General features: G+C 37.4%; 2 protein-coding genes across 4 annotated transcripts in view; both read left to right on the top strand.

Moving 5' to 3' along the window:
• Window positions 1–5,857: 5,857 nt before the first annotated feature.
• LOC109073958 (transcription factor Sp3-like) lies at window positions 5,858–17,942 on the top strand. 3 transcript variants are annotated; one of them, XM_019090029.2, is made up of 8 exons: window positions 5,858–6,348; window positions 7,339–7,675; window positions 11,596–11,713; window positions 13,093–13,190; window positions 14,521–15,712; window positions 16,079–16,259; window positions 16,347–16,543; window positions 16,688–17,942. In XM_019090029.2, the coding sequence occupies exons 2-8, from the start codon at window positions 7,388–7,390 to the stop codon at window positions 16,963–16,965; spliced, it is 2,352 nt and encodes a 783-aa protein (XP_018945574.2). In that variant the 5' UTR covers window positions 5,858–6,348; window positions 7,339–7,387; the 3' UTR covers window positions 16,966–17,942. The 3 variants fall into 3 exon arrangements, with proteins under 3 accessions (XP_018945574.2, XP_018945575.2, XP_018945576.2); XM_019090030.2 differs by lacking the exons at window positions 5,858–6,348; window positions 7,339–7,675; window positions 11,596–11,713 and adding an exon at window positions 12,343–12,791; XM_019090031.2 differs by lacking the exons at window positions 5,858–6,348; window positions 7,339–7,675; window positions 11,596–11,713 and adding an exon at window positions 12,346–12,830.
• A 2,187-nt stretch (window positions 17,943–20,129) lies between these two features.
• Window positions 20,130–25,021, top strand: part of dnah9l (dynein, axonemal, heavy polypeptide 9 like) — a 42,116-nt gene continuing 37,224 nt past the window's right edge. Inside the window, 10 exon segments of the mRNA XM_042725505.1 lie at window positions 20,130–20,334; window positions 20,432–20,678; window positions 20,912–21,055; window positions 22,090–22,575; window positions 22,767–22,866; window positions 23,052–23,263; window positions 23,349–23,591; window positions 24,056–24,223; window positions 24,524–24,640; window positions 24,814–24,951. Coding sequence (XP_042581439.1) covers window positions 22,372–22,575; window positions 22,767–22,866; window positions 23,052–23,263; window positions 23,349–23,591; window positions 24,056–24,223; window positions 24,524–24,640; window positions 24,814–24,951 — 1,182 coding nt within the window. The 5' untranslated portion in view covers window positions 20,130–20,334; window positions 20,432–20,678; window positions 20,912–21,055; window positions 22,090–22,371.

Here is a 25,021-nt window from a genome sequence, read left to right as displayed (position 1 = left end):
CTATACTTTATGGTATTAAGCTGCGGTGAAACACATTTATAAAAGTGTAGTTAACAGTTTACACTGGTTGATTTAAGGGCCTTTTCATCCAAAAATAAACAAATTATACAATCTAACTGAAAGCATCCTGGAGAAAAAATATTTTGTAGAATTAAATTTTTAGCATTTATTTGCTGTTTGATTTCACTTTTATGATTTGTACTTCACTGCGTCATGTAAGTACCTCCCATAATACTCGTGAGAGGGCGTGGTTTTATATTTTGATTGACATGCGTATTTTAATTGACCATTTAGAAGCATTGGTCGAAAATGTGCTTTTATATGGATCCAAAACAGGCAGTATTTGCATTGCTGTGGCGGGCTGACCATTAACTACCGATACCACCGGCTTGTTTGTGTGCAACGAGCATTTTACAAAGGAGAGCTCCCCGAATCATGAGCAGATGAACATGGGCTTTCTCAAGAAACCTAACTTGCGTTTAAAAGAGGAAGTGGTGCCGACAGGTTTGGTACATTATAACTTAAGTGCCCCTGCTTGGCTTTTATGTCTTTGCAGTTTGTAATCCAACGCAAATATGCATGCATCAGAATGCACAAATACATTGTTCTGTACACAGAGTCCAGGTCAGTTTTCTCGGCAATTTAATGAATCAATAAACATTCATTTTCATTACCGACTATAATGAACAATACCTACAATCCATTTTTTTTTTATTCTGCAGAATTCGACGTTTTTAAAAGGCTGAAATACACATTAATGCCTATGGAATAGTGTGACGTTATCACCATCAGAGGGACCGTCTACAAATTACATGATTTATGGCAGGTTTCTAAAGACTCTTTTGAGCTGAAAAGCGCTGCTTGCTTTATTTAAAACATTGCATAGCATGTTGATATATGATACATTTATTATTTATATATTTCATAAACAATTTGTGCCTCAAGTGTAAAATATTTTGCTATTATTGTGTTAATTACTGTGGTTTCTTTAATGACACATTATTAAGTTCAATAGCTTTTAAAAGGCTTGATGGACTGTTCCTGAACACATTGGAAAATCTTAACTTGACCCTAATAAACATACTACTACTAAACTACTAAACTCTTTATTGTGCAGTAATTTTCTTTATATGGTCAATTTCTACTACTTCATAATGTGTTGTTTTGGTTCTTTCAATGGTACACCATCCAGTTCAATAGCTTCTTTAAGTCTTTAATGTGCAATTATTTTCTCTATATGTTCAATTTCTACCTTAATTGTTTTCTATGGGTTTCTTCATTGAGACACCTTCCAGTTAAATAGCTTTTGAAAAGAGGGTCACACTGCTACAAAACAAGTTGCAAAATATTTATATGACACTAAAGAACATACTACAAGTCTTTAATGTGCCATTATTTGCTCTATGTGTTTAATTTCTACCATCACAGTTTTATACGGGTTTCATTGAGACACCTTCCAGTTCAATAGCTTTTGAAGAAAGACACTGACTTACCCAGTACACATTGTAAAATATAAATTTTACTTTAAATAACACATTACAGCTTTTCAATGTACTATTATTTGCTCTATGTGGTCATTTTGACACTGCCAGTGTGTTGCATTTGATTCTTCTGTCATCCAGTTCATTTGCTTTCAGGCTCAATGGACTGTTCTAGAACATGGTGGAAAATCTTAATTTGGCCCTAAGAAACATACTATAACTCTTCATTTTGCAATCATTTGCTTTATATGGTCAATACTACTCTTAACCTGTTGCATTGGTTTCCTAAATGAGAAATTATTCAGTTCAATGGCTTTTAAAAGGCTTTGTGGACTTTTACAGAGCACGGTGGATTATGTTTATTTTAACCTGAAGAACATACTACAACTCTTCAGTGGACAATTATTTGCTTTATATGTTCAATTAAAACTATGTGTTACAATGGTTTTCATCATTGACACATTACACGATTCAATAGCTCTGAAATAAACAGACTAATTCTTCCAGAACAAACTGTAAAATGCTTAGCTAAATTGAAAGAACATACCACAACTCTTAATTGTATGAGTTATTGCTTTTTATGGTCAATTTATGCTCCCAACATGTTGCATTGGTTTCTTTATTGACACCTTACACGGTTTAATAGGTCTGGAAAAAACAGATCAAGTCATCCAAGGAAGATGGTAAAATCTTTATTTAGTCTCAAAGACCATGCTACAAACCTTTATTGTACATGTTATTGCTTTATATGTTCTAGACCTATTACTGACATTTTGAATGGGTTTCTCCATTGACACATGATTCACTTCAGTAGCTTTAGAAAGAAGGGTCGTAGTGCTCCAGAACGAGTTGGAAAATTGTTTATTTGACCCTGTAGAGCATACTACTCATCAGTGTGCATATATTTGCCTTTTGTGTTCCATTGTGTTGTAGTTTTGTTTTTCTCAATCACACATTATCCACTTCAGTAGGGTTTTAAAGGAGCGATCGACTGCTCTCAAACAAGTTGGAAATCTTTATAAGGAGTTTACAAGACAAACTACAGTCCAGGTTTTCTTGTATTTTCATCTCTGTTTTTGTAGTTTTGTGTGATACAGGGCTGTGATCGTTGTAATGAGGTATACAACACTGTTGTCCAGGTGTTGAACTAACAAAGATAGATTATTCCATTTTATGTTTATGTTTTCTGTATTCATCTAACATTAAACTCACTCAATATCATAATCAATGTTCACTGATTAATATTTACAGTCTTGCAGAATTGTCACTGTCCATGGTTTTCGAATTTTTGTTATTGAACAATTTGTTTTATAGATTTTCTAATTTGATAAGATGCTAAGTGCATTGCTTTTTATAGCTGCCCTAAACAAACTCAGTATAGCCTACCTACCACAGCACAAAGATCTGACATCAGATTCTTTTTGTTAATGGAAAGACTAACATTTTCACAGCTTTAAAGCAAGCTTTGATAATGTGATGATCCAGCTGATTGGCATTTTTGGCCAACATGTCATGGAAGCAAGTTTTTAGATGCAAATCTGCATGCCTTGCTGAAATGTGAACATATGTGTATAGTGCACCAGCAGACAAAGAGACTTTTCAGGAGGTCCAGTTTATGAAATGAGCCCTCTCTAACTGCCATAGTGGAGGATGGTTTGCTACAATTTGATTGGATGCCAATAGGCTAACACAAAAAGTCCAGTGCTACCAGATAAGGAGGCTAAGACAACTACCAGACATCCTGCTTGGCCAAAATAGGTGATCCCAGCACCCAGGAGAGGGCATTTTCATTGGTCCAAAAGATTCACCTTATCACCCCAAACCCCCCTTTTAATTTCATTCTAAAGCCTGCTGGCCATGCATGGACATTTAGCTTTCATGCCACAACACAACACAATGGAAAGAAGCCATAACACAACAAAAGTAGTCCTATTTGTTGTGCTGTGGCAATTTCGTTGTGGTGTGAACTACTGGGTCACCGTAAAAAAATGGCTACACTAAAAGTTCCTAAATAGTACTTTATCAGACCATTTAGAGAAACTTTGTAAAAGCAGCACCATGCAGACAGACAGCATCAACAGTACATGCACAAGTGACATAACAGTGTATTTATGTAACACACTGAACACTAACGAAACACAAACATTTTAGTACCGTTAAGGTGTAGAACATACAAATAATAAGCTTAACAGGGATAAAATATTTTTTTACTCAGAAATTTCAATTTACATTTTGTATTGGTTTCTTCAATGACACATTAACCATTTCAATAGCTTTTAGAATTCTTCAGTTAAGAAATATTTTATTCAGATGCTTAATTTCTACTAGCAGTTTGCTGTGTAGATTTTTTTTTCAATGTATATCATCCAGATCAATAGCTTTTTATAGTATAGTATGGCTGAAGTGCTCTAAAACAAATAGGACTTTACAGAACAAACCACAGATGCTTTCTTGTTTAATTGTGTGTGTGTGTGTGTGTGTGTGTGTGTGTAATAAGGACTTGGGATCAATCCAATAACAGTGTTCTCCAGGTGTTGAATAAACAAACTGGATATTATCTTTTACATCCTGTAATGTATTTTCTTTTGATTTAGCAGAAGTTTCAAAATGTTATAATCAATTTGCATTGATTGATGTTTTTATTCTTGAAGAACTGTCCATTGTACTGAACCCATCATATTATTAAAGAGATTTCACATCAAACTGGATAGAACATGACATTAAACAGGATGCATATTGGGATAAATACATCAAGAGCTTTCGGTAGAGACTCATTCTGACTAACTTAAAGTTGAGACCATTCACGACCATTTGTATCATATATGACATTTTATATAATTTGCTGGTTGGCTTTTTAAATTATTTTAAAGTTTCATGGAACATAAGTTTCAAAAGGGATTTTAACAAGAAAAAGACTTTTAAATAGGCCGGAATTCTCTGAAGAAATTGTTTCTAAAGACCTTCAGAAACTTTTCAACACAAAATTAATAACATTACAAAATCACACATTCATTTTTACTTTAACCTTCACAATTATAACAAGACAACGATAAAATAGAAACTCAGCTGATTGATTTGAGCAATAAGGATAATGAAGAAGAATAAGGAAAAATTGTGAAAAACAGCGTATCTATTAAAGAAAAATATTACTCTTTACCTAAAAATAGCATTGGAAATTTGCAGGAAAACGTTGTAACATGTTCTTTCAATTTAGCTAAACATTTTACAGTTTGTCCCAGAATAATTAGTCTGTTTAATCTAGACATATTGAACTGTGTAATGTGACAATGAAGAAACCAATACAACAGACTGGGAGAAGTAATTGACCATATAAAGCAAATTATACACTGAAGACTTGTAGTGTGTTATTTAATGTAAAATGAATATTTTACAATGTGTAATGGTTAAGTCAGTGTCTTTCTTCAAAAGCTATTGAACTGGAAGGCATCTCAATAAAAAACAACAGAATAAAATGATGGTAGAAATTGAATATATTGAGCAAATAATTGTACATTAAGACTTGTAGTATGTTCTTTAGTGTAAAATAAATATTTAGCAACTTGTTTTGGAGCAGTGTGACCCTCTTTTCAAAAGCTATTGAACTGGATGGTGTACCATTGAAGAACTCCATAGAATACAGTAATGGTAGAAATTGAACATATAGAGCAAATAATTGCACATTAAAGACTTGTGACCCTCCTTTGGAAAGTTATTGAACTGGATGATGTGTCATTGAAGAAAACCATAAAACACAGTGATGGTTCAAATATGTAACCATCTTGAAAAAAGTTTTGCCACTAATTTTTGAACTGTGCACCCAAAATAAACATTCTGTTTGCTGTCTGTAATCTGATGGATTCAGTACCATGGACAGTGATAGTTCTGCAGGAATGTAAACATCATTTGATGTACTTGAATTGCAATATTGTGAAAGTTTAATATTAAACGTAACTAATAAACTAAGACATAAAACAACAAAACAAAAAACACTAACCTGGATTGTTACCAAATTTTTCCATTTCCTAAACATCTTTTCAAACAATTATTATAATATTGTTGAAGATGAAGTGGATTGTTACCAATCCATCAGTTCCTAACACTTTTCAAAATTCAGTGGACGTTTTATCGCAAGAAAAAAACTCTATAGCAATAAGTACGCCATTAATAGGTCCAAAATCGCCATTAAAACAATACTTGGGCATTTTTTTAGATTGTGAAAAATGTAATAGGTTGACAATAATGTCGCTGAATATAATTAGCAAAAATCAACTTTATTGCACATGTATTTAGAAAGTTATTGAACGCGGAAGTCCGAATGTGCGAATTTACTCGTCCACTCTATTTGGACGCAGGTTAATGACGTAGGCGGACGAGCGCCAAAACATTGTACAGTGGAGCTTAGTTATGGTTCAACAGTGCGGTCTTGCGGGTGGAACGTAGTATTTCTCAACGCTGTAAGACACATTAGACAGCTGGTCCTATAATTGTATAAGAACAAACATTAAAGCACTAAATCGTTTTACACAAGATCGAAGACAGTGGTAGCATCCGTTATTTTTATTATATGGGGCACGGTGCGAGGCTTATTGCGTTTAAAAGTACCAAGGCATCTTCACGTCAGTACATCTTCATATGAGAGGTGGCGGCCTTTTAGACACCGGCGTTGTTGCACATTAATCGTAAATGTCCACTATAGATTAATGCAAAGATGCTGCACGGCTTCTCCCGTGACCCCAGGCGGTAGGTTTGCGGTTAAATGTCACGTATGGGAAATATCTGTGAATCTTATTCTACAGCTAGACGCACGCGGTGCCAACTTTTATCACAACAGCTCAGAGTTTTGTTAATACCTCAACAACGGCTTCAGGTAGGTGTTTCTCCTTTTGATGTTTGTTGTTGTCACGCTCTTATTTCCCACCGCGTACCTTTCCACGCCCATTGATTTTTTTCCACAATGGTTTCCTTGTAACTTAATTTGCCAAAAACCAACACTGAAAAACAGTCAGGTAAAACAAAAACAACAACAAAACACTTTATTGTAGCTTGTCAAAGTCTATAATGTAAAATTAAATGACAATTTACTAAATTGAAGGCAGACTTAAGAATCATCTAAGGAGAATGCTCTGTTTCTTCATCTATTTGAGTTTAAAAGTCAGAAAATGATTTTGGTTGTTAGTTTATTGAAACTCAATTAATAGTCTTTTGCAGCACTTAAAAGCTTATAACCTCACAAGTTTTTAAGAACCAGACATAACAAAATAGTTATGTACAAATAGCAGCAATAAATACTATTTACACTAAGTATACAAATTCTAGATTTTGTCTTTGCATGCTAATGCAGCTAATTCTGAACGTAAAAATATTTTGGCCAAATTGAATTATTTTAACACATTTTTTTTAAAAATAATAATACAAATTTAAAAGCTATAATAAAGATTAATGTCTTTATGTGATTCTTTAGTGTATTTCATAGTGTTAACTTTTGGTGAATTGCATGGAAATCAATGGGGCTCAGTTTGACCCTTAATAATTTTATGAACACAGCAGGAGAGCAAAGCTATAAAAGTGTTTTCCACACCACTTTTTGATATTGAAATATGACCTAAAATATTTGTGCATTCAATTGCAGATAAAGAATGAGCGGTTTATTTATTTATTTTTTTTAATTGTATCAAGAGCTCAAAAAACACATTTGTAAAGGGTTTGGATACCATTTTAAATTAAGGTCTAATTCACGTGAATTCAAGAGTTAAAAAAAAAAACTTGCAAAACAAAATAATTTTTTGGCTTAAAGCTGTTTTGGCAGTTAACTTTAACATCAGTGTGAATTGGCTGTTCTTGTTTTTTTTTTCTTTAGGTAACACTTTAATTGGAAAAAGCATTGCTCAAGCAACAAAACGATAGAGATGCCTCCGAGGATAGCAAGACGTTGTGCAGTGCCAAGCTGTGGGAAAACACAGTCTTTGCATTGCCTTCCTTGTGATCCTAACATTAGGAAAGAGTGGATGAATTTTATTTTGGATGCAGTTCCAGATCACGTCAATAAGACGTTGTTTATTTGTTCGCTTCATTTTACTGCGGATTCATTTTCAAACAAGTCACAGTTTGATGCAGGCTTTTCAGAGAGACTGAAAATTAAAAATGATGCAGTGCCATCTATATTGGAACCGACAGCAATGTCGCAACACACAAGTGTGAGTAACAATGTTTTTACCATTTGTCACTATTGCTTTTTGTGTTTGATATGAACTTTTCATTTATACGTTTTTAACAAAAAATTATCTACATTGCTGTATATTTTCACTCTAAACTGTTACCCAATCATAGCAGTGGGCACTTCCAAGTCTTACATGCAGCAGAGCTCACTAGATAGATAGATAGATAGATAGATAGATAGATTACATAAATATTAGTTTTCAAAAAGTTTGCTGCTAAACTGCTTTTAGATCTTTGTTTCAGTTGTTTCTGTGATGTACTGAAATATATTTACAAGCACCTTCATACGTTTCAAAGGCTTTTATCGACAATTACATGACATTTATGCAAAGAGTCAGTATTTGCAGTGTTGGCCCTTCTTTTTCAGGACCTCTGCAATTCGACTGGGCATGCTCTCAATCAACTTCTGGGCCAAATCCTGACTGATAGCAACCCATTCTTTCATAATAACTTCTTGGAGTTTGTCAGAATTAGTAGGTTTTTGTTTGTCCACCCGCCTCTTGAGGATTGACCACAAGTTCTCAATGGGATTAAGATCTGGGGAGTTTCCAGGCCATGGACCCAAAATTTCAACATTCTGGTCCCCGAGCCACTTAGTTATCACTTTTGCCTTATGGCACGGTGCTCCATCAAGCTGGAAAATGCATTTTTCTTCACCAAACTGTTGTTGGATTGTTGGAAGAAGTTGCTGTTGGAGGGTGTTTTGGTACCATTCTTTATTCATGGCTGTGTTTTTGGGCAGAATTGTGAGTGAGCCCTTGGATGAGAAGCAACCCCACACATGAATGGTGTCAGGATGCTTTACTGTTGGCATGACACAGGACTGATGGTAGCGCTCACCTTTTCTTCTTCGGACAAGCCTTTTTCCAGATGCCCCAAACAATCGGAAAGGGGCTTCATCAGAGAATATGACTTTGCCCCAGTCCTCAGCAGTCCATTCACTATACTTTCTGCAGAAGATCAATCTGTCCCTGATGTTTTTTTTGGAGAGAAGTGGCTTCTTTGCTGCCCTTCTTGACACCAGGCCATCTTCCAAAAGTCTTCGCCTCACTGTGCGTGCAGATGCGCTCACACCTGCCTGCTGCCATTCCTGAGCAAGCTCTGCACTGGTGGCACTCCGATCCCACAGCTGAATCCTCTTTAGGAGACGATCCTGGCGCTTGCTGGACTTTCTTGGACGCCCTGAAGCCTTCTTTACAAGAATTGAACCTCTTTCCTTGAAGTTCTTGATGAACCTATAAATTGTTGATTTAGGTGCAATCTTAGTAGCCACAATATCCTTGCCTGTGAAGCCATTTTTATGCAACGCAATGATGGCTGCACGCGTTTCTTTGCAGGTCACCATGGTTAACAATGGAAGAACAATGATTTCAAGCATCACCCTCCTTTTAACATGTCAAGTCTGCCATTCTAACCCAATCAGCCTGACATAATGATCTCCAGCCTTGTGCTCGTCAACATTCTCACCTGAGTTAACAAGATGATTACTGAAATGATCTCAGCTGGTCCTTTAATGACAGCAATGGAAATGCAGTGGAAAGGTTTTTTTTGGGATTAAGTTAATTTTCATGGCAAAGAAGGACTATGCAATTCATCTGATCACTCTTCATAACATTCTGGAGTATATGCAAATTGCTATTATAAAAACTTAAGCAGCAACTTTTCCAATTTCCAATGTTGCCTAAGACTATCAAACTTTTTAACACCACTTAAGAATCCCCCTTCCTTTTTTTTTTGCGTCACAATTAAAATATTCAGATCATCAAACTAATTTTAATATTATACAAAGATAATGCAAGTAAATAAAAAATGCAGTTTTTCAATGATGTTTTCATTTAATAAGGGAAAAAAGCTGTCCAAACTTACCTGGCCCTACGTGAAAAATAAATTGCCCCCTCCTGTTAAATCATGAAAGAACTTTGATTAACCACATTATTTTAGAAAGCTGAGTTGAGTTAAATTTCACTTGCCACACCCAGGCCTGATTACTGCCAGACCTGTTTAATCAAGAAATCACTTAAATAGAACCTGTCTTGACAAAATGAAGCGTGCTTAAAGATAACACATCATGCCGCGATCTAAAGAAATTCAAGATCAGATGATAAACAAAATAGTTGACATGTATCAATCTGGAAAGGGTTATAAAGCGATTTCTAAGGCTTTGGGACTCCAGCGAACCACGGTCAGAGCCATTATTCACAAATGGAGAAAACTTGGAACAGAGGTGAACCTTCCCAGGAGTGGCCAGCCTACCATAATTACTACAAGAGCGCAACAACAATGCATCCAGGAGGCCATAAAAGAACCCAGAACTTTTTTTTTTTTTGAAGGTGTGTGTCCTGTTACATCTGGTGTAAAACCAACACCACATTTCATAAAAAGAACATCATACCAGCAGTCAAACATGGTGGTGGTAGTGTGATGGTCTGGGGCTGGTTTGCAGCTTCAGGACCTGGATGACTTGCCATAATTCATGGAACCATGAATTCTGCATTCTATCAGAAAATCCTGAAGTAGAATGTCCGGCCGTCAGTTTGTGACCTCAAGCGCACATGGGTTATGCAGCAGGACATTGATCCCAAATACACCAGCAAATCTACATCTGAAAGGCTCAAGAAAAACAAAAATTAAGGTTTTGGAGTGGCAAATCAAGGTCCTGACTTAAATCAAAGTGAGATGCTGTGGCATGACCTTAAACCGTCCATTCATGCTTAAACCCTCCAGTGTGGCTGAATTAAAGCAATTCTGGAAAGAAGAGTGGGCCAAAAGTCCTCCACAGTAATGTGAAAAACTCATTGCGAGTTATCGTAAACGCTTGATTGCAGTTGTTGCTTCAAAGGGTTGCACAACCAGTTATTAGATTTAGGGGGCAGTTACTTTTTCACATAGTGCCAGGCAGGTTTGGACATCTTTTTTTCCCTTAATAAATGAAATCATTTTTAAAACTGCATTTTGTATTTACATGGGTTATCTTTGTGTAATAACATTTGGTTGATCTGAATCTTTTAAGTGTGACGTATGCTAAAAATAAACAGGAAGGGGGAAAAAAACTTTTTCATGGCTGTGTGTGTGTGTCAGTTATTATTCTGGTTGGTTTATTAGTCCTTTGATTACCTTAATAACTGACATTTCTTTCATAAATTTTTCAGGATTTATTTAAACATGTTCTCAAAATACTTTTTATCTAATTTTATTTTATTGTAACATTTTAAGTGGACCTCAGAGAGCTTTTTATAAAATGTAAAAAAACAACAACATTCTGTTTATAGTGTATGTGTAGTGCAGTCAAGCAGATTTTTCTGATCTGAATTTTCTAGGGTCAAACAGACTTTAAAACAGAGGATAAGAAAGAAACAAATTAACCTGTAAAAGTAGGTTATCAATGGCTGGATTAATGTCATTTAAATTCTACAAGCTATATTTCACAAACTATATTTGATTCCAATTTGGTTTTGATACATTCGGCCAGTTTAATTTACATAAACTTTATTTTTAAGTGTGCAGAATTAGAAATGGAAGGAAAAGATGAGCATTGCGCTGCAGTATACAGTATTTGCAATATGATCTATTGTGTACTGCTTTTTCTGGCAATTCTAGCTCATCCATGCATATTCCAAAACATTTTCATATAGGGCACATATGCATACTCCAAAAATAGTATTAGTATGGTTGAATGCTGTTGTGAACATGGGCTCTGTCATGTCCACATAACTAGTTTGAGACAATGTAAGACCATGCTGTTATAAATGAATTTGATGACCCATGATTTGCTTATTACATTGCTTTAAGGGCAAATTGTGTGGCTACTTACTCTGTATATCATACTGTTAAGTTCATTTGTTTGTCTTATGCTTTTGATATAATACATTTTAAAATTAATCTATCTCTGTACTGTCAGCCCAAGACAAGTCGTGAAATGGGATGCCAGACGGAGGAGCCCAACACCAGAGACGGAGAATGCCAAACTATCCAAGACTTGAAGCAGCGCGGCTGGAAAGTAGAACCAAAGATTGAAAGTGTGTTTTATTGTTTTCTACTTTATTCACTTTTTAATTGCTTTTACATATACTGACATTGATGGTGTTTAATCCTTATTGTGATGTGTTAGGCAGGTAGATTTGAGATCTGGATGCGACTGGAATAGAGACTTGTGGTAGCAGTTCGTTTTTTTAACATAAATGCCCCAAACTAGTAACTTTTTTTTTTTAAGTGGCTGGTATTAATGTTCTGTATATTATTTTATTGGTAACAATACTTTTAACTTTATGCAATTCTGTTTGTTTCTGACTAGTAACATTATTACTTTTTACCTTTCAATTTGGCAAAACAGCCATGTAAAATGTAATTGTGATGTTAATGCGGACAGGACAAGTGAAAGATGGGCTGTGTGAGGCGGTAGATTATTATGATACAGTTGGCCCCTAAGGACATCCGGAGTCACAGCTGTTTCCTCAAAGCGCTGTTTACACAGGTGCTTAAACCGACACGTTAACTCGGGCACGCGATACCTAGCAGGGCCGCACTGTGGATCAAAACGAAACTAGTTCATTTACATACATAGCAAACGTCTTAATCTAATCTTTCACACTGTGTGAAAACTAAAATATATTTCGTGAAACGTTTTTATTTGAACGTACAACAATGTTGTGACATTGTACAGATTGTATTGACTGTTTCACAATACGTCTGGTTGTGTGATGGCCACCGGGGTTGCAACTAACTTCCTGCCATACGTGAACAATTCCAGCTAGATTTCCAAAGACTCTTCGCAGCTGCTGTGAAGCGAACAACAAACAGGAAACGCTGTTTCCATTAAATTGACAGACGTACGGCTTTGACCACTCCGCGTCCAGGGGGTCGAATCACGCAGCCAATCACGTCGTAGAAGAAAGGCGGGTCTTCCGTTTACGTAAGGCAAATTTCACTGGCAATCTCCGTAGCCCCACCTTTTTTGTTTCCCGCACCGTCAATCAAAAATAAGAAAAAAAACGACCCGAATCTCCGATCTCAGCCCGTCTTTGATTAAAACAATCATGTTGGGAGTTTAAATGAACAGATAAACCTCCGATTTTTTACCTTTTCACGCTATGACTGGTACGTAACACTTAGCCCGATCGAAGCACAGCACCGCCGGTGAGTTTGGAGAGCCTTTAGCAAAGCGAGCTAGCTCAATGTTTAATCTTTCTCAGCAGTGACGCTAACCGTTAGCCAGCTAGCCTCACTTTAACAAAGTAAACATTCGAAAAGACTGTTGCTCAGGCAACGCGAAAGCAGAAAGTACCGCCTGATCCGTTTAAATTCCAGGCGGTTTGGCGGCTAATCTCCGCCTTTTCGAGGTGGGAGTTCGTTGAGCATGAATTTGTTTTGAGTTTTTTCTCTCGCTGTTTCTCCGTAGCCCCAGAACAGCCAGCGAAACAGCAGGAAATGGCTGCCTTGGACGTGGACAGCAGTCAGAGCGACTTTCTGCAGCCGGCCAGCGGAGCCCAGGACCAGGTATGGAATCCCCCTGTTGGTTTGTCGCTGTCTTGCGGGGTGTTGTGGTGTTTTGGTGAAGTTCACACGTTTTAAAAATAGGGGGAAAGTCGAACACTTCCTGTGAGCCTTCGCTTTGTACGGCCACCCACTTTCTTACCCTTTTAAACCCGCCCATTGTGGGTCGGACAGACTCGCCACCGTCGCCTTGCCCGCTTTACCTGCGGTGATCCCGGGTCACCCCCACGATAGGGGAGGACCCCTCCACCGGGAAAAGCCTCCACCCCCGCCGAGGCTGTCACATATCCTCCACAGCTCCACCATTCCCCCTGGAGCGGTGGCGTGCACAGACCTTGCAAACAGAAGCTCTTTGTCACATTTTATCATTTGCTCTTGGCTTTTGAAGTAATATAGATAATTAATTTAGCCTTTTCTGGCGGATGCACAGCCGTTGAAAGACGTTAATGTTCGCTATTAAAAAGACAACTGAACTCAAGTCCTGAACGACATCAAAGTCGGCATAAAATGAAAATCCCTCGTGTCTGTTTTTAAAATTCGTGTTATAGATCCCACTGTGAACAATTAAAACGTGCATATGTTTAATTTGATAAATTACAAGTTTGTTTTGCACAGGTTTAATGCTTTGACCTTGTACTGTCTAATCAACTTGTCATAACCGAATTTTCTGGTGAAAGAAACAGACTTCTCCGTGTCCTAAGCAGGACTTCCCCAAAACCCAACCCTTCAAGCTCTCTTTCGTCTGCTTCTCTTTTTCTTTTTTTTTTGTGCAAAACATCAACTAAAAAACGATGGATAGAACCAAGTCCCTGTCCTTTATTTTGTTTCTATTTTGATAATATATTACACTCAGATGTGTTATACAATATGGAAGAAAAGATCTGTTGCTACTTCTGTTTTATGTGACTTTAAGTACTGTTCAACATGCTATAATTATTAGTTAAAAGTTTTATCCATATTGAGGTCTGATGCTTGCTCGGATGAATTTTCGGCATTAATATTTTATAACAACACTGACGTTTAAGCTCATCACAATTATACATTAATGCATAATTTTCTATTCTATAGTGACTTGAATTTCGATATATTTATATATTTTTTTTTTTATCTTTGTTCAGGCCTGTTGACACCAAGGACAATAATTATTTCTGTAAAATTTCAATAATTTTTCTGTGAGCTTACAAACAATGTTCTTGTCCATCGGTGTGAATGCTAATAATGTTTTTGGAGTGAACAGGTCTTTAGACTAATTGTTGTGTGTGTGTGTGTGTGTATGGTACAATTTGTCATGAAGCACTTGTATTAATATATTAGTAATATCTCCACCTCACAGCAGACCACAGACCTCACGGCCATCCAGTTGACGGGCTCCTCTGATCGCTGGGAGGTTCTAACGCCTGTGAGCTCAGTGAAAGACGAGCCATCAGTAGTGCAGGTACCCAGCGGAGGACTTTTGGGCAGCAACGGGCAATATGTGGTGCCACTACAGACTATGGCAGGGCAGACCCAGCCCGTTTTTGTAACTGCGGGGGTAGATGGCACCGGTGCCAATGGGGTGCAGTATCAGGTCATCCCTCAGCTGCAGGGGACGGATGGGTCATCACTAAGCTATGCAGCACCCACTGCAGATGGAAGCACGATGGGTACTGACATTACTATCCTTCCAGATGGGACACATGGAATTGCTACAGCCACCAATGCTAATGACCTCCAGGGCCTGCTGAGTCAAAGTGGGCATATGCAGCAGATTCCCACCATCTCACTGACCGGCTCAGGGTTTGGCACACAGGGCCAGGTTGTCGCTAATGTACCGATGGGGCTGCCAGGCAACATCACGTTAGTGCCGATAAATAGCTTGAGTAACTTGGATCTCGAGTCTTTGGGGTTGGCTGGTGCTCAGACCATAGCTACAAGCATTACTGCGGATGGCCAGCTCATCATGACTGGTCCCACCACCTCAACAAGCGATAACCAGGGCGACAGCAAATGCACAGAGCCACATAATGCCAACGACACTAACGCTAATGCCTTTGTGCCAACCACCACCTCTTCCACGACAACATCGCTCCCCGAGACGATAGACGGGACTGGCATTCTCACCCAAGCCACTGCTGTATCAGCCGGGCAGCAGGATCCATCTTACATCCAGCAGAACCACACGGCTGGCGGTGAACCAATGGTGCAGCTCTTACCAGCGCAGACGGCAGATGGAGCAGCGCAGACACTACAAAGCGTGCAGCTGTTGAATGCTGGTACATTTCTGATCCAAGCCCAAACCGTCTCTCCCACCGGGCAGATCCAGTGGCAGACCTTCCAAGTTCAAGGGGTTCAAAACCTGCAGAATCTACAGCTGCCGGTTGCTAGTGGGGTCTCATCCCCCCAAATTACCCTTGCCCCTGTGCAGACCCTTTCTCTTGGGCAAACTGGCACCACGGGCGCAGTGGGACAGATCCCGAACCTTCAGACAGTCACAGTCAATTCTGTTGGTCAGTACCAGCAAGACCAGAACACGGAAGGCCACTCAGGTATGCAGAAACATTCTTTATATTTTACAAAGATACTTAAAAATAACAGCGTTCACAGAAATAGAAATATAATATTTGAATGTTATATTTATATATATATATATATATGCTCATCTTAAAAGAAAAGAGCTTTTTGTGAGTGCAACTGTTTTCATGCAACTTTAAATTCTTTATATAGTTAATGACTTAGTCATGGAAATTCATTGGTTGAAGGTGTGGAAAGCCTGTTTGAATGAAAAAGCTAAATTCATTAAAATTAGTCTTGAATACTTTTTTTTAATATATTGTGTAGCTGTTTTATTTTGGGGACTTTCTTGATTGTCTTGAAATCTGTTTTGAATGATTCTCCCCTTTCTGTTTGAGCAGATATTCAAATTAAAGAGGAGCCAGAGTCAGATGACTGGCCAAATTCCACCCTGAACACCAATGATTTGTCACATCTGCATGTGCGATTGGTTGAGGAGGATAAGGAGGGGACAGGCCTGGAGGGAAAGAGACTACGTAGAGTAGCCTGCACTTGCCCCAACTGCAAAGAAGCTGGAGGAAGGTAATGCATATGTTGATGCAGAGGCACAAATCCTGTTCTAACAGCTGAATAATTATTTTTTTTTGTAACACTTTTGTATAATTTCAGAGGTTCAGGTATGGGAAAGAAGAAACAACACATTTGTCATATCCCAGGGTGCGGTAAGGTGTATGGTAAGACGTCTCACCTCCGAGCTCACCTGCGCTGGCATTCAGGAGAGAGACCCTTTATTTGCTCGTGGAGTTACTGTGGCAAGAGATTCACCCGCAGCGATGAACTCCAGCGTCACCGCAGAACACACACAGGTAAAGGCACACTGGAAGAATTACATCATATATTTCATTTGGACCCATTATACATGAGGATCTAACACTTGTCAATTTTGTTTGCTTCTCTAGTTCCAGTAGTTCTATATTAAATGTTGTTTTATGCTTATTTTTGTTTTTCAGGAGAGAAGAAGTTTATGTGCCCAGAATGCTCGAAACGTTTCATGCGCAGCGACCATTTGGCCAAACACATTAAAATTCACCAGAACAAAAAAGGGCTAAACACCAACACTGGGGCAGGTCAGACAGATGCTGCCGCCCCCTCGGACACCATCATCACTGGGGGAGGAGCCACTCTCATCCTCACCAATCTGCAGCAGGCTGGCACACAGGACCTTCTTTCAAACTCCGACCTCCCACTCCAGTTGGTCACTGTGTCTGCCAGCGAGGTCATGGAGTGACCAAAATCATGCCCACTTTCACAGCTCGTCTGCTTTTCACTATCAATTTTTATATATATATGATAAAAAAAATATATATATATATATTATAAATATATATATTTTAAAAATGACCTATCCATTTATGTTCAATAGCAGTCTTTTGTAAAAACAAGGCAAAAAATGACATTAAATGTGGTTCCAGTTTCTACTGAGAGAGACACACACACGCACGCGTGCGTATGCATCTACATGCTCATATGAACTCACGCTCATACACAAGTACATACACGGAAATGCCTTATTTTGTATCATAATCTGTAGTATAAAATGCTGGAGTTGCATGTTTTTACTTTTGCTCATGTATATGTTCAGGGGACGATCATTAGAGAGTGTGATTGTGTAATGGACGTTATGGTACACGGAAAGCCAGGATGTGTGTGCGTGAGAGTGATTACAGTGAGACTGTTCTGTGAGAATGACAGCAGGAGGAAGACTCAGTCTGCTGTGAGGGAAACTTACTCATGATCTGTCCAATTTTATCCTCCTCCCTCTCGGCTGGCCTTTGTCCAAATGTGTCTTCACTTTGCTTTTATTTTTATTTGATGTCATGTTAGTGGTCTTTGTGCTCTCGGTCACACGTCCTCTGGATCTTGTTCGAGGATCTTCTGATTTCATTGTTCTGCTGCCGACTTGCAACTCGAACAAGACATCAGGTGGCAGAGTAAAACAATCGTGTAATAAACTTTCTTTTTCTTGTATCGTTGCTCTTATTGCTCTCCAGATTATCCCTGTAACATTTATAATGTATCTTCCTTTTTTTTTCTTCAGCCCCAAGCTGTTTATAGCCACAATTTATGTAGTCTAATACTGATTCTGTTGTATCAAAGACTCCTTGTTTTGATTACTTTTTAAACGTGTACAATTTGATGTTACTTTTGTACAATTTTTTTTTTTTTTTTCCAAATGCAAAACTATTAAATTCGGAAACCTTTCTATGACTCTTCATAACTAAAAGTTTGTTTCTAAATGCTTCAAATTTCTGGTTATGTATGAACTGAATAAGAAAATTAAACCTATGCCCAAATACCTCAAAATACTGGCTATTAAAAATAACATACTGCCATACTACTATTCCCATTGTTTATAGTATGTATACTGTGCACAGTATGTGGATGACAGAATGCCTGGATGCCTTACTTTGCAGAAACTTCAATGCACACTGTGCTGGGTATATATTATTTCCCACAATGCATTGTGTTCAGCCTAATCTTACATTTAAAGTCTAAAAATTTTGTTTGATACATTTCTACATGGCTGGACACATTTTTATGAAATTAATGATTAAATGCAAAATAATTGTTTGTATTTCTGAGATACCTGGACCCCATTCACTGAATTAAACATTGATGAAGCATACAGCTGTTTGAAGCATTTGTCATAACACAGTAGGCTGTATACAGTATATACTGTGTGGTATTCTGTAATACGCTAGGCTGTTTGGAATGGAATACTACTAGTTTACTCTATGCTGAGTACTGCCTACTAGTTTTAGTAAGTGGAACAGCAGGCATTATGGAACAATATGGTTTGCTTTGTTCTTGTCATCTGACCTTATATTGCATGTTTCAGTCAGCAAATCCAGATATCTTTATGGAAATAAAATTATATATTTTGTGTAAAATATAGTATCTTTTCATTCGAATAAAATTAAAGGGATAAAATACATTTGTTAATACAATGTTGCTATTACATCATGTTCCTTCAAAACTGGAAATGGAAGGTCAAGTCATTTACATTGTATTATGGGATGTAGTGTAGTGCACAGTGTTTTCTGTTGTACTGTGCACATTTTGGAAAATGTAAGCAAGTTCACATCCTGTGCACTCTATCCATACTTTATACAGAATAGGGAGAACTGGTAAAATAGAATGGAATTAGTAAAATTCCAAATATCCCCTAGTCATTACCCCTATAAAGCCTTTTGTGTCATATTTGATATGCAAATTTCGAAGGCCTCTAAAAGAAATACTGAAAAACCTGTTGTGCACAATCTTCTGTATGCCTTTTGTCATCTAATTTAAAGTTTATCCTTTTTGCAAATGAAAATTCTAAATTCTAAAATAGTCCTCTTTCAGGTCGTGGTACACGTGCCTTTTTGCTGTGAAATTTTTACAAATTTTTGTGAATGTAAAAATGTAACTTACATTTTTAGTAATATTTCATGATGAATACTTTTTGGACAGCAACTTAATTATCCATCAGCGATAAAAATAAATAAATAAATAAAAATCATGGTAAAATTTGAGTGTCATAAACATCATCACTCTTAATCGTCACTGTATTGCATTGTATTATATGTTTTGCCCCACAAATAAAAACTACAGAGCTTTTATAATAAAACTAAGTATAGAAATATTATCTTACTATTACACTATTATTAGGCTACTATATTATACTTACTGGGAGATACTGGGTGAAAATTGATATTCATATTTTATGGCAGTAATCTGCTATAGGCTTTTGTTATAAGGAGCTTGTCGATTTACATTACAAGCTATCAAAATTGAATATTTTCTGGCCATGTAAAAATTCATGGCAACTGCATTCAACTAGCTATGTATTTTTGTTTATTGTGGACCTCTGAATAAAACTGAGGTGTTTTATTCCTCCTTGAGTGTGAGCTCCTATATCATATTTAGCCATAAAAGCACACAGAGCCGTTTTTAAATATTTTTTTTCAATATTTCTTTTAGATAAATTATTCTATTAAAAGAAATCGTTCATATGTCAGGCTTCACATGGTTAAGACTGAACATCTTCTGTGATGTTATGAAGATGTGGGATTATATGATTTACTTCCACCTGTTGACTGGACTAAAGTTTTATTGTTCATTTAAAAACTATGACGGCCATAAACTTTGGCATCAATAGAGGGCAGTGCCCTTCTCTTAAAGATGTGAGTTTGAGGGTCACAGTCTGCTGTAGTTTTAAGTTGCTATTATTTTAATTTCTTGTCTGAATGTGCTTCAGATCTTTAAATTGATTTTTAAAAACGTGTATTACATGAAAGATGGCGCATCAGATCATCTTAAAAGGGGTGAGTATCAGGTTATACAGTGTCTACATGCCTGATACTCTTGCCTGCTTTTCCAATGCACACTCAGGTTTCATTAGCACCAGGTGTGGGTGCAGATACACAAAAGCCATTGACCCTGTTGCCATAGGGACCTGACTCTACAGGAGGAGTTCAATTTCTCTCCCTCACTGGAGAAGAAGGCAAAGAACGACCCAGCGGATGGGACCACATAAAGCCATTGCATCATTTAATAATGGAAAGATTAAGATCCTGATGAAAAAAATACAGTAGGCTCAGACACTTGGTAGAAGGTGAGAGGTTTGATTCCATAATATGTTTTGGTAAATGGCCAATTTACCACTGGACTGTATGGCTTGAGTTGTTTTCCTCCTCCTTTCTGTTTCTCAGCATGGCTGAGGCCGGTGTGCGAGTTCCTATGGAGCAGGTGAAGATGAGTGCCATCTCTGATGAGCGTGTGGACTTCCTCAGGGAACAGGCCTTCACCATTCTACGACTCAAAACTGACAAATGGAACCGTTTTATTGGATTGGAGGAGAACCAGAGGGCTTTGCTTGATTTCTTTGATCAGGGCTGGCGAGAGTATCTCATTTTGTTCGTGGGACCAGGAGGAACTCTTCATGCAGGAGATGAACAGGTGAGTATATCAAATATACTCATATACACTCATCTTCAATGTCGTGACTAACAGAAAATTCAGTCTCCCTCACTTTGTTCTCAGTGTGGCATTAGGATGCCGTGTAGCATTTCTTCTGCAATTGTCTCTCAGTTTCAGTGTACTGATTGGCTATTGGTTTTCGAAATAAGTCATCACTTGTTTCGAGTGCTTTCGCTTCTGAAAGCACTACGCCCGTCTTTTCCTCCCCAAAGAGCTCCTCTCCCTGGTGGACCAAGCTTCTGTGTGTCTTTAAAAAAAAGAAGGGCGTCATCTCCAAAACCACCTTTAGGACCCAGCTCTGGCTCGGAGAGGTTGCCGCACAACCCATGGACCACGCTCCTGTGCTCATCTCTCAGGTAAACACAACTATAAAGGTTAGCTAGTATCACAACTAGGCAGGTTAGCTTATACATTGTAATGTATTATAAAATTATATTTTAATTTTAATGCCTGATTTATGTATTTATTTATTTAAGGCACACTAAGTGTTACTAATGGAATTTACATCTCTTTATCTATTTAAAAGTAGCCTATATAGACCATATATATAAAGGATGAAATAATGTAGTACTTTAGCATTAAACTTAGGGTTGGTTCAGGTTGGCCTTTTATTAGCTTTTAGAACAGAATGGGAAATTAGTGTATTATATTATACAAATTAAAATAAAATAAAATAAAATAAAATAAAATATATAATATTATATTATATTATATTATATACAAATTATATTATATTATATTATATTATATATTCATTAAAGTTAATTTATAATGTCTGATTTATTGCAAAGCACACCAAGTGATACTAGCAAATACTGTACATATTACAAGATTATCAAATTTACATATCAGAATTTACTTATACTTAGCACTTTAGAGTTAGTTTAGGGTTGGTTCAAGTTTAACTTAATAGCTTTAGAACTTTCTGTTAAATGTTTGATTAGTACTTACTTAACATTACTGGTCTTTGGACAATATTACTTGGAGGCATTGTTATTGTAGTATTATTTATATTCTATTATGGTATTTATACATTTTTCCAATAAGCTTTTATTTATATTTTCATTAATAAGTTTTAGTTTTAATCTTATTACTTTTTTTGTAATTTTATGTGCTTTTGTCATTTTTTTCTATTTAACTTATTTTTTTCAGTTTTAATTTTAGTCATTTTAGTACTTCATCTTAAACTTATTTTATTGCAGTTAGTTGCCAAGCAACATTTCTAAGGTTAATTTTTCAAAAGATTTTTTTTGCACTTAAGATTTTAAGGCTATTATTTATTTCCGCCTAATTTCAGTTAACAAAAATGATTTTTAATAGTTTTGCTTAATAAAAACAACATTGAAGGTAGGCCACCCTATACAAAATGTAAAAAAGCATATCTTCATAGGTGTTGGTCACAGTGCTGGGAAGTCCCCTGAATCAGTCCGCCTGGCCCCGGGTGGTCGGTCAGGACATTTGTAGACACCTTGAACATCTGCTCAGTGAAGCAGTCACACTGAGAGGGCGAGCTCAAGGTCGAACGCTACTGCCCCTGCCACTGTGTGTGGAGAGAAAAGATGAGCACCAGCTCAGGCATGAACATGTACACTATGTGTCAATCACTCAATCAATCATTCATCATTTGATCAAACATTTACCAAGCTTGTGATATCATGTATCATTTGTGTGTATGTGTAGCTCGGACAGCTGTCTGATTGACAGGGCGTTATTGTACTCCATTGAGACCATGGTGATTCAGTGGTGTCGACTGATGGGCTCTGTGCTGCAGCGGGACTCATCTAAGCTCCTGCACCAGGGAGACCACCCAGGCCCCACAGTGGAGCTTGTTTTCTGGACTAAACAGAAAGAAAACTTATTAGGAATCCAGAAGCAGGTGTGTTTTTTACATATGTAAATATATATTAAATATAATGAAGTCAGGGTTTATCAGTATTTTTTTTTTATCAGGTATCTAGGTTTTATATATATATGTATATATATATTTATCACAACCTAGTTTTATATGCATTTTAATGTTAAATTGAATGAATTTAAACTATAGCCAACTCTGGTTTATTTGTGCAGCTGCAGAACCCAAAAGTTGATCAGGTGCTGGAAATTTTGCAGAGGATCAAAAGCAGTTATTATGCTTCATTTTACGACATTATTCAAAAAGTAAACCACGGTAATCACATCCGAAATGTGGACACACACTCTCATTCTAACATGATTTTGGTGTAAACTGCATTATAGTTTTTATTATTTTTATTTCAATGTGGCCTAGTAGTTAAAATCTATGCTGTTAAGTCAAAGCTTGTAGGTTTAAATGTCACATACAATAAATAAACTGTCGACTCAATGATTTTCTAGCGGTGATGGAGGCAGAGGACATAGACCTGCACTTGAGGACCTTACGGCGGCCCATAGCTGCGTTCGAGGAGCAGAGCTTCGCTGATCTGGAGCCTCTGATCCCAGCTCTCTTTCACACACTCGCTCTCATCTGGACACATTCTCACTTCTACTGCCGCCCACCGCGCATCGTCACACTACTCACAGAGTTCTGCAACCTACTCATTGACAAGGTGTGCCTGCTCATTTGTTTAAATGATCTAAATTATGTTGATTGATTGTATAATGTTTGTATAATGTGTGCATGTGGTTCTACAGGCCTCTGTGTATCTAATTCCTGAGGAACTCTTCAAAATGGAGTTAGAGGAGGGTATGGATCGGGTTCGGAAGGCCATCCAGGTGTTTTGGGCATTCAAGCGCAGTTTCCAGCAGCACCGGGACAAACTGACACCCACTGGGCCCTACAACCGGCCAGGACTTACGGTCAAACCCTGGGACTTTCCCTCTGAGCTTGTGTTTCACCGCATTGATTGCATCATGGAGAGACTGCGCATGATTGAGGTGTGTGCACACAAATCCAGCCCCACAGAAAACAGATGAGTGTATTATTTAGTATTTTTCTTTCTTTAACTTGGCTTTAGAGGCCTATTCGAAACAAATCCAAACATTTGGCAGAAGGAACATGCTTGACAAGATTGTAAAATGAAACAAATTTCTATGTACTCCACATAGAGTCTGAAAAGTCGTTTTGTGATAATCTGTTGTTAAGTTATTTGGAGGTTAGGCCTTGTGTTCTTTGGCAGTGCTGCAGTTAAAATGAAAATGTATGGACAAAATTATTAGACTTGGCTGCAGTCATTTCCTTTTTCTTTTTTCTTTTTATTGCATACCTTGTATGTCTTTGGTTATATTAGATATGGTGTGAAAATCATAATTTTTTTCCTTCAAACCATTAAAAAAAAAGTTAACTAGTTAAGTTTAAGCATTTTGCTAATAATCTGCCCAATCTGTGTTTCCTGTTTCAGGAGTTGTTTGCCTCAGCTCTGGACTTTTTAAAGCTGGAACGGATTGAGCTGGGCAGCTCTCGAGGGAAGATTCTCAGTGATATGGTGTACAGCATGAATGATGAGTTCCTGGACAGCTGGAGAACTCTTAGAGAGAGCAAATATGACCCACTCGACTACAACAACAAGGTTTTTACCATATCTGCCCTAATATACACTACAAAGATTTTATTTAACCAAGATTTTTTGTTTTTGAAAGTACCATATGCTCACCAAAAATACAGTAAAAACAGTAATATTATGAAATATTATTACCATGTTTAATAACTGTTTTCTATTTTATATATATTTAAAATATAATTTACACATAATAAATATTTCAATTTTGTGGGGGGGGAAAAGGAAAGAAAATCATATATTTGACCATGTGTGCTCACATTCACAAACATTTATATACCGTACAATCACATTCTCCCTGCTGTTTTCTAGGAGTTTGTGTGCGACTACAATCGATTCATGGAACAGAACAGAGACTTTGACCAAAGACTGGGGACAGTAATAAACTTGGCCTTCCAACACTCCCCGGGCCTAGAGTCAGCTTTTAAGGTATCATGCACACACACACACACACAAACACACACACACACACACACACACACACACACGCTCAGTAATGAATGAACAGACAGCAAAACAGAAGATTTATTATTGTCATTATTTAATTCAGTGTGTGAATTTCCTGTCTCTAAGCCTCTAACATTGAAAGCCTGTGTTTGTAGCTCCTGCAGATGTTTGGTACTTTGTTGGAGAGGCCGAGGGTTCACCAGCATTTTGCTCCAAACTACTCTCAGCTGCTGGTCATGTTCCAGGAGGAGGTCAATCTCTGTCAGCGCATCCTGGACACCCAGAGGGAGAAGGTTTGTGAGAAGCTTTGAAAGCTTTATGAATCTTTTGTTTTGAATCATGGGGTTTGGAGTGTGTTCTGTT

The sequence above is a fragment of the Cyprinus carpio genome, chromosome B6 (assembly GCF_018340385.1).
Source record: "Cyprinus carpio isolate SPL01 chromosome B6, ASM1834038v1, whole genome shotgun sequence".
Classification (NCBI taxonomy): Eukaryota; Metazoa; Chordata; class Actinopteri; order Cypriniformes; family Cyprinidae; genus Cyprinus; species Cyprinus carpio.
This window is presented reverse-complemented; position numbering and strand designations above follow the sequence as displayed.